The sequence below is a fragment of the Cucurbita moschata genome, unplaced genomic scaffold (genome assembly GCF_002738365.1).
Source record: "Cucurbita moschata cultivar Rifu unplaced genomic scaffold, Cmos_1.0 Cmo_Scf00037, whole genome shotgun sequence".
Lineage (NCBI taxonomy): Eukaryota > Viridiplantae > Streptophyta > Magnoliopsida > Cucurbitales > Cucurbitaceae > Cucurbita > Cucurbita moschata.
The window spans coordinates 222,902-233,477 of NW_019268553.1; the positions used below are offsets into that span (position 1 = coordinate 222,902).

General features: G+C 35.0%; 1 protein-coding gene and 1 long non-coding RNA gene across 3 annotated transcripts in view; one reads left to right on the forward strand and one right to left on the reverse strand.

The window, feature by feature from the left end:
* The window catches only part of LOC111431916, a 17,653-nt gene that overhangs the window by 5,229 nt on the left and 1,848 nt on the right, over positions 1 to 10,576 (reverse strand). For both annotated transcript variants that reach the window (XR_002708591.1, XR_002708590.1), the window contains exon 2: positions 8,862 to 8,920. This is a non-coding gene — a long non-coding RNA (uncharacterized LOC111431916). The remainder of the gene's footprint in view (positions 1 to 8,861; positions 8,921 to 10,576) is intronic.
* LOC111431912 (homeobox-leucine zipper protein ATHB-7) lies at positions 9,300 to 10,205 on the forward strand. The gene is made up of 2 exons (XM_023068634.1): positions 9,300 to 9,749; positions 9,831 to 10,205. The coding sequence occupies exons 1-2, from the start codon at positions 9,405 to 9,407 to the stop codon at positions 10,179 to 10,181; spliced, it is 696 nt and encodes a 231-aa protein (XP_022924402.1). The 5' UTR covers positions 9,300 to 9,404; the 3' UTR covers positions 10,182 to 10,205.

Genomic DNA, 10,576 nt, shown 5'->3' on the forward strand with positions numbered 1-10,576 from the left:
ACCTTGAGAATAGGTCTTGGTCCTAGAGAATAGGGCTTATGACAGTGTTCAACAATCTCCACCTTGTCATAAGATCTCCAAGTTGATAGCTAATTTGGTTGCTACCATGTCAACACACTACTCCCTTCCGACGGTGATGACATCTAAACAATGCCAGAACTTTTCACGAGTGATCACCTTTGTCAACATATCAGCAGGGTTATCAGCAGTTCCAATTTTTAATAACCGAATATCCCCTTTGCTAATAATTTCTCGAATAAAGTGAAAACGGACATCAATGTGTTTTGTACGAGCATGATGGACTTGATTTTTTGACAAGCAAATAGCGCTCTGGCTATCACAAAATACATCTATATGTTCCTGCAAAATACCCAAGTCATTGATCAAACCATGCATCCAAATAGCTTCTTTAAAAGCTTCTGTTACTGCCATATACTCTGCTTCAGTGGTAGACAATGCAACAGTAGACTGCAATGTTGAACGCCAACAAACAGGTCCACCAGCCATAGTAAATAAATAACCCGTAGTAGATCGTCGCTTATCCAAATCACCAGCATAATCAGAATCCACATAACCAACTACACGATTGTCAAGATTAAACATTTCTTGTTTTTGAAACTTAATACCAACATCAATAGTGCCAAGAATGTACCTAAGAATCCATTTTACAGCCTGCCAATGCTCTTTACCAGGATTATGCATATAACGACTCACCATGCTTACTGCGTGTGAAAGATCAGGTCGAGTACACACCATAGCATACATCAACGCACCAACAGCATTTGTATAAGGAATGTTCTCCATATACCTTTTGTCATCATCAGAACTTGGACACATGGAAGCACTAAGCTTGAAATGAGGAGCAAGTGGAGTACTAACGGGTTTGGTTGAATTATTCAAACTAAATCTTGACAATACCTTGCGTAGATATTGAGACTGAGTCAACCAGACTGTACCTTTTTTCCGATCTCGCTCTATCTCCATTCCAAGTATTTTCTTTGCATTGCCTAAGTCTTTCATTTCAAATGTTTTAGAAAGCTCATATTTGAGCTTATCAATCTCCATCTGTCTCTTTGAAGCAATTAACATATCATCAACATATAAGAGCAAATAGATAAACGATCCATCATCGAGACACCGATAATACACACAATGGTCAAATTGACTATGAGTATACATATGCTCTACCATGAAATGATCAAACCTTTTATACCATTGGCGAGGGGATTGCTTCAGCCCATACAAAGATTTCTTCAATCTGCATACTAAATGTTGCTGTCCAACTACTTGGAAACCAACTGGTTGCGCCATATATATTTCTTCTTCCAAATCTCCATGCAAAAAAGCAGTTTTTACATCAAGTTGTGCAAGCTCAAGATTAAATTGAGCAACCAAAGCCAACAAAATTCGAATGGAAGAATGTTTTACCACAGGTGAGAAAATTTCATTGTAATCAATACCTTCCTTTTGTGCGTAACCTTTAGCCACAAGTCGAGCCTTATAACGTATACCAGAAGAGTCTTCCTTTTTTGCAAAAACCCATTTACAACCAATTTCCTTCTTACCTTTTGGAAGTTGTACCAAATCCCAAGTTTGATTTATCTCCAATGATGCTATCTCCTGATTCACAGCCTCTTGCCAGTGTAAGCTATCCGGGCTCTGAATAGCATCTTTGTAGCTGTTAGGAACTCCATCAATCAAAGAGAAAGCATATGCTATCGTATCATCAAACCTTGCAGGTTTTCGAATTACCCTTCGTGGTCTATTCTTGGCGATTGACTCAGGTTCCTCCACTCTTTCATTCACAAGGCTTTGCTCCTCAAGACTTTGCTCTTTTTGTTCTAAGACATCAAAGTTATTATTTACCTGATCAATAGGTTCTTCGGTAGGAGCAACCACATCAGGAGAGAACACCACCTTCTCCACCTGCTTCAATGCCTCGTCATTATTTTCAATTTTCTGCAAAAACATTCCAGACTCATCGAATGTCACATCTCGACTATTAACAATTTTACTTGTTTCTGGACACCATAACCTATAGCCCTTCACACTTTTGCTAAAGCCCATAAACTTGGCTTTTTTTGCTCTAGGATCCAGTTTTGAGTTTGTCACATGATAATAAGCAGGACACCCAAACACATGCAATTTATCATAATCACTAACAGGACTACCTGACCATACCTCAAGCGGAGTTCTCCCACCGTTTCCAGAAACAGGTAAACGATTCACCAAGTGAACTGCATAACTGAGAGCCTCAGCCCAAAATGCCTTACTCAATCCTGCTTGAGACAATATGCATCGAACCTTCTCTATTAATGTCTGGTTCATTCTCTCAGCAACTCCATTTTGTTGTGGCTTACCAGGAACAGTGAAGTGTCGAACGATCCCTTCATCTCGGCATACTTTAAGGAATGGATCATAAGTATATTCTCCCCCGTTGTCTGATCTCAGCTTTTTGATTTTCCTATCCGTCTGATTCTCTACCATTTTCTTCCACTCTAAGAAGATTTGGAGAACCTCGTTTTTGTGCCTCATGGGATACATCCAAACTCTCTTCGAGTAGTCATCAATAAAGGTGACAAACCACCTCTTTCCTCCCAATGAGACATTCTTTGTGGGACCCCATACATCGGTGTGAACATAATCCAAAATACCCTTTGTTTGGTGTATAGCTGTACCAAACTTCACATTTTTTTGTTTACCAAATATACAATGTTCACAGAAATCAATTTTTCCAGTTGTGGCACCCTTAAGGACTCCTTGGTTCACCAATGTCTGAAGCGCCTTCTCACCAGCATGCCCGAGTCGCATGTGCCATAATTTCGATATGTCTTGTTCTTTCGAACTTGCCATAGCAGCATGCCCAGTTATTGTGGTTCCGTTGAGGTAGTATATGCTACCTCTTCTAGTTCCTGTAATTGCCACCAAAGCTCCACGAGCTACTTTCAAATTCCCTCCTTCCAAAATGATGCGATAACCACTCGCATCCAAAACGCCAAGTGAAATCAAGTTTTTCTTCAAGTCAGGAACATACCTCACATCTTTGAGTTTTCGTATAACCCCATCAAACATCTTGATTTGTACTGAGCCGATTCCCATTATCTTGCAAGTACTATCATTGCCCATATAGACAACTCCACCATTGAACTTTTTGAAGTCCAAAAACATCTCTTTGTTGGGACACATATGATAGGAGCACCCAGAATCAAGAATCCATTCAATGGTTTGGCTGGCTGATAGGGAGATTGTCAAGGCATCATCTGTATCAGTGTCGTCATCTTTAACCACATTGGACTTCGACCCCTTCTCTTTTAAGATCGAACAATCTTTTTTCCAATGGCCTTTCTGTCGACAATATGCACACTCATTTTTATCAAGTTTTCTCCAATTATCAGATCTACCTCTCGACTTTAATCGAGACTCTCCACATTCGTTCCTTTTCCAGGTAGAAGTTCTTCCATGAGCAGTGAGAACATTTGAGCTAGAGCTTTGATACGTCTCCTTTTCCTTCTTTCGCATCTCATTGTTTATTAAGGCATTTGAAACATCTTCAAAATCAATATTAGTGATTCCATGTAGTAGGGTTGTTACTAAAAACTCGTAGGATTCCGGCAAAGAGTTTAATAACAACAACGCCTTGTCCTCGTCATCAATCTTAACATCAAGATTGAGCAAATCAGTGATGATTTTGTTAAAATCATCCAAATGCTCAGCCATTGAGATACCTTCCTTGTAGTCAAAACGGAAGAGTTTCTTCTTCAAATAGAGTTTATTTTCCACACTCTTCTTCATATATTTCGCTTCAAGCTTGTCCCATAATTCTTTCGCCATGGTAACCTTCATAAATGGATATTTCTGATCCTTGCCAAGACAGGATCGAATAATTCCACAGGCTTGCCGATTTAATTTTGTCCATTCTGCTTCTGTCATGTCTTCAGGCATCTCCTCTTGGAGAGAAACATCGAGGTCTTGCATGACCAGCAAATCGCTAACTTCGCCTCGCCAAACACCAAAATTATTGGTTCCATCAAATTTTTCTACTTCGAGATTGGAACTCCACACTCTCGATCCACGTCGTGATGGTTCGGCCATTTGCAATAATTAATCTGGATGTAACTCAAAAACACAATTCTTGAAAACTGATTTTCAAGAGAATAAACACGATTGTGAGCACGTCTAATGGTCGATGAGGCCCAAACTTTCACAATACCCCCAAATACCACAATAAGGCTCTGATACCACTTGTTGAGCGCCGAAAGCGGAACAAATGTACTCACAACACCAAAGTTACTCAAGACATACAATATGACACTCAAAACTTAATGATTTCAACAGCAGAAAGAATGGCATTATATAGCCTTCTGCTAAACCTAAAGATAAACTAACAAGCCAAAAAAAAGACCTTGAGAATAGGTCTTGGTCCTAGAGAATAGGGCTTATGACAGTGTTCAACATAGCATGCTCTCAAGAAGCACTCGTCAAGTATATTAACCAATTAAATACTTGATAATAATTGAATCATAACTGAAAAGAGAGGCTTTAGAAAAGAAAACTGAAAGACAGTTGAATTCGAATGATTTTCCACATCTTTGGGTTAACAATATAATTAGCCAAATTTAATGCTGCATTTAAAAAAATAGCAAAATGTATTTGTTATTGAAAAAAAATTTTAAAAAAAATAATATTTTAAATGACTAAAATACCCCCAAATCACAAATTTAATATTTTAATCAAAGTATTAAATACAAAAATTGAAATTTTAATGACTCAATAGATATAATTCAACTCCATGCCTAATAAATTCATTAGGCCTATTTGACATTTAAAAAAAAAAAAAAAATTAAAAGCCAGTTAAACACAATTAAAGGTCAAAAGACCAATTGGATACCTTAAAAAATATAGGTACCTATAAAACAAAAACATGAATTAAATAAATTAAAAAACAAGTAAAAAGAAAAATTTCAGAAGGACTAGTTTATCTTGAGTCTCTTATTTGGGCCAAAATGATTGCGAGTCATTTACTTATCTAATAGAAGATTGCTCACTTTGGGTACCAGTTTTTATGATTTTGGTTTTGATTTGGGTCCTTCACTAATATAATCAACATATGGGAACATATGGGGTGATTGGTAAAGAAATTCGAATCTTTTATCACTTGCTTAAGGACACGTGTTTGAACTAAATTAGGTAGGCTTAGTTTGATTTCTTCAGGAGTTTGAGCTATAAGAAGGTCTATGTACTAATTTGTTTGAAACAACTCAACCCCATCTCAAAACTATATACAATTTTCTGGACTTTCACAACTTCTCATAACAAACGTCCTTTCTTAAACCACATCGACCATCTCTTTACCAAACAATGTATAAATCTTTTATTACCGCTTTGCCATCAACACATTTTCCAAAATAAAAGTTGTTTGAGAGAGGCGCAGAATGCTAAAAAGAGCATATGAAGATAAAGGAACAAACAACCAAACAACAAAAATGACAGAGAAATTGAGATGAATTGAATGGTTTTGAAGTACGGATGGGTAATATTATATTACTCTCTACCGATTAATCCTAGACAGACTAGAAAACCAAAAGAGATGTAAGCCCAAAAATGACAATGCCTCCCTCTTTACGCCATGAAGCTTAATCCAATCCTTTGGGGGCAGTGTAGATGAAGTGAGGGGAGGGGTTTTGAAGTGGCAGTTTTTTATTGCATGTCGTCTCCAGCACACAAATTTGACTTTGTTTGGGATAACATTGGTTTTTGCCACTCTGAAGTTTCAGATTGGTTGTGTTCAGAAATCTTACCCCCAAAGCAAAAACAGGATAAGTGATCCGAATTTATCACAACTCAAACCCAAACCGCCTAATACAGATAAAAACAGGCGTCACTCTCTGTCTCTCACTCAGGAACTGACAATTGGAGGGTGGAATATTGAAGAGAAGAGGAGGCACGGCCTTGTGAAAATGAAAGCCAAGGGAACTATACGATTACACACTATTACCTCAACTAATGACATCAACCCCTATTCCTCATTCATTATCAACAACCCACCTGGCCAAGCTCTTTAATAAGGCATGAGAAAGAATTTTATGTTCTTTATGCTTTTTGGATTTTTGTGCTGCTCAGGAGGTTGAAGTTTTGTTTAACTAAGTTTGGTCAACATAATCCAAGACAAGCTAAGATTTCTTGGAATCTATATTGGGCAAAAGATGTGTGAAGAGTAATAATTTTAGAGCTACAAACACCCTGACCGTATTCAGTAGGTTTAAGTTCATATATCCTACTTCTTGTAAGTACAAAATGTTAAAAACAAAAAACAAAAAACAAAAAAATAAAATGCATCAGATTCTAATAGGAATGGTGTCAATATCTTGTTTCATAAAAATGTTTACTAAACTATATGATATATACTGAACTATGTCACAACTTTCCCAATAAATTAAAAACAAGCTACATCAACTAGTGGTTTTCATAATATGGAAAATAAAATAATTAAATTGCTTTTCTCTATACACAGTTTTCAACCGTATTAGTTCAGTGAAAAGGAATGGTTTATCCATTGAAAGCAACTTATGCAAAAGGTAGTCATGGGGCATAAATTATTAGTTTAATTTTGAAATGGCTACATTTTAGCATTGCTTTTCTATTAAATATCACTAGTTTCATACTAAACATAAAATATATTTTTAAAAATTTTCAATTAAACCTTTCAAATGGAAATGGAAATAATTCAAAGAATAAAAATTGCAATAATTATTCAAATTTAAAGTAAAAAGTTATAAATTTGTTACAAATTTATCAAAACTAAAACGTAATTGGGTAACATTGAAACTCGTAAAAATTTAAACAATTTTGATAACCATATGTGAATTAAAGATCTTTTCAAATCCCAACTCCAAAACCTCGTAGTACAGTAAAGGGAAACAAAGTTTCAAAACGTTGTTTTAACCAAAATAAGAATAATAAAATTAATATAAGAAAAATATCTGCGACGTTTCTTTCAAAAAGCTACGGTTGAAATCGCTCCACGTGGCGAGCACGCAGAAGTTGCTTAAGGAAAGGAGAAAAAAAAAAGAAAAAAAAGAGAGAAACCAGCACTCGAGTAATTTGTTGCCTTGCAAGACTCGGAAGCTGATAAAGCAAGACCCTGAAACGTGTCGAGTATTTAGACAAGTGACTCAGCCATTATCCACTCACAGTCCGCCACGTCACCGGACACAAAATGATGAAAGACGTGTCGAGACGCTAAGCTTGACTTTGGTGCATATGGCGACATCCCATTGGCTGTCGTGTGACAGGTAAGGGGTACTTGTCCTTGGGCAACTTATCTTATTGGTTGCTAATTTATTATTGTTTTTTTTTTAATTTGCAAAAAAAAGAAAAAAAAAGGGTTTTTGAATTTTAAGGAAATAAAGAAAGCTAAAGTGGGGTCCCATGCTACGGTGACTCAACCTAATCCCCACAATATTCTTGGTTTATTTTTCAAATAAACTACAAAGCTCTAGAACCGATTTTTAAATTATTAAAATTTTCTAAATAAAAAGTATGTCAAAACATTAATATTAAAATATGAGTGGGATGGAAGGGACATGATTCATGTATTTGGTATTAACTATTATGCAGATATGGACAAGCCTTAAATCAATAAGATTGACAAAAATTATTGATATACTAATATATTTAATAATTTACTATAATAATTAAGTATTAATCATAAAATACTTATTATCATTTTGAAACTGGATAATTTGATTGAACACAAGAAATCTTTGTTCATTAGTGTTTTGATTTTTTTATTTCCTAAAACTGGTAATTTTTTAAAACGGTTTTCAAATTTATTTTTCATTCTCAAACATGGAGGGATCAAGTTCCCTGTATAGAATCAATTCCTGTTATTTTTTTAAAAAAAGTATGGGAAGATTTAAAAAAAAAGAAAATTAAATAGTTAATTTTTAGTATTTCACCGAAAAATTCTCATTTAAAGAGAAACTTCTTGAGCCTCCTAATATAATAATAAAAAAACAATAGTAATAATAATAATAATAATAATAATTAACCTATCAAATTATCTAATTGTCAATATTTGTCGTCCAAATATTCAATTATATGGTTCAAACATATCAAATTAATCAAGTTGTTAAATAATAAAACTGCCAATTTAAATATTATGTTGGTTTAATAATAATAATATTTAAAAAAAAATGGGATAACCGGGTCTGGCAGAGTCCTAGTTTGGTTCACAATTTTTTTTTCTCTCCAACATCCTAATTATTTCCACCTCAATTTAATATAAAACGTCAATTGTCACTTTGAATTTCAATTCGGTCGACTTAAATAAATGTAGCAATGTCTACCTTTGTTAAATTTCTTATAGCTTTTCACAACATTTTTTTTTTTTTTTTTTAACAAAAGAAGTAAGAATATCACAAATTGTACAACTGTTTTTTAAAATAAAAAATAAAAAATAAAAACAACAAAAACAAGCCTTACCACCCTATCAAGTATGTTTAATGCTTAAAGTTTATCATCAATTTTTTACTATATATGTGTTTTATAATATGGAGTATGGATAGGTGAGTAATTTTGTTACTAATTCGATATAATATACACTCTTTAGGTCTGTCATCTCTAAAATTACCCACAATATTTTGTTCCAGTAAATAACACTAATTTCAAGATTTCTAGGAATCAAAAAAACCTCTTTAAAATGTTAAATTCAAAAACTAAATTACTTATCAAATGAACTTCCTTTTTTTAAAAAAAAAAAACAGAAAATTAAAACCTAAACTAAAAAAAAAACTAATTAGGTATTAAAGGGGCTCTAAATGAACCCGTAAAACAAGATTAAGCTATGAAGTATCAAGTACCTCATTATTTTCCCCCTGCCTCAAGTTGTCTCAAGGTCTGGTCTACGGCTTGGCTTCAACTGTATGGTCAAATAACGTAAAAAGATTGGTAAATACTTTTAATTAAAAGCTATGCACAATATATTCTGAAACAAATTAGAAAAACAAAATACTTGTAATATACATCTAATTACATTCACAAGGCTACTCAGATCCTATTACAAAAAAGAAAAACAAATCATAAAATACGATACTTTTTCTTTTTTCCTGAATACACACACACACACACAAAAACAAAAACAAAAAAAAAAAAAAAAAAAAAAAAAAAAAAAAATCCGAGGAAAAAAAANACCAATAGAATTATCCGAAACAGAGGAGAAAATAATAACCTTCCCTAGCCAAGAAAGAAATTCTCTCTTTCTATCAAGGACCCCACCAGACTTGGATATAAATGATGCATAAAATAAGTGAGCAAATATATTAGAGATATTGCAAATCATTCACTCTCCTAACACCTGGTTTTGGAATAAAGCCTTGTGGTGTCCAAATTGAATCTTAAGCAGCATGCTAAATGATGATGATGCCGAATATTCTCCTCCAGAATCCATGGCAGAGGCTTTTGGCATGAGAAAAAAAAGCATGAACAGAAGAAGGTTCAGTGAAGAGCAGATCAAATCATTGGAGTCAATTTTCGAGTCTGAGTCAAGGCTTGAGCCCAGAAAGAAGTTGCAGCTAGCGGGAGAGCTGGGGTTGCATCCACGCCAGGTTGCAATATGGTTTCAAAACAAGAGAGCTAGATGGAAGTCAAAGCAGCTTGAACGAGACTACAGCGTTTTACGAGCTAATTACAACACTCTAGTTTCCCGGTTTGAAGCTCTTAAGAAGGAAAAGCAAGCTTTGGCTATACAGGTATTTGTTCTTTGTTTCTATAGAAAAACACCGTCCGTTTCTAGTTTTTGCTAATCATTGTTATTTCTTTACTTCGGCCAGTTGCAGAAGCTAAATGATCTCGTGCAGAGGTCCATGGAGGAAACTGAGAGCTGCAGGGGAGGTCTCTCCTTAGAAACTATTGATGGCAAGTCTGAAAATGGCCACAGAACAAAGTATGAGTCTGAAGTAAAACCTTGTGTGTCAGCTGAGGAGAAATCAGAACATGAACTAGAGGTTCTTTCCAACTATGGTAGTGGCACAAAGGAAGCCTATCTTGGATTAGACGAGCCCCAGTTCAGGGAACCTGCTCAGGGCTCCTTGATATCAACACCAAATTGGAGCAATTTAGAGTCTGAAGGGCTTTTCAGTCAGTCCAATACCAATGGCCAGTGGTGGGACTTCTGGTCGTGAAAAGTAGAAACACAAAAAAAAAAACCATAAAGGATCTGTAAACAAATAAAATTCCAATTTTTTTTTTTAAATAGATCATCCTAGCAATGATTTCGGCTCAAAGGACGAGGAACAGTTCAGAGCATAACGTCTTCTATCAAGGATAGCAATGATTGTAATGTGGTTGTTTCAAGCACTGATGCTCCAAAATTCACCATAACTTCAGATGGAAGTCAGAAAATATTCTGTGTATAACCAAAAAATTCGGTGAGCAACGCTAGGAAATACCACCGGCAAAGAGTGCTGCCTTGGAAAACTGAAACAATATGCTCATATGCAGACAGGGGTGCAGTCTGGAGTGCTTGCAGTGTGTGAGAGTTCCTTTCTTCTTCTGTTTTTTTTTTTTTTTTTTTTTT

Bases quoted from the DNA above. Each gene is read 5' to 3' on its own strand.
- LOC111431912 (XM_023068634.1), top strand. From the start codon at position 9,405: ATGCTAAATGATGATGATGCCGAATATTCTCCTCCAGAATCCATGGCA. The intron at 9,750-9,830 runs GTATTTGTTCTT...TACTTCGGCCAG, and splicing joins AGCAAGCTTTGGCTATACAG to TTGCAGAAGCTAAATGATCT.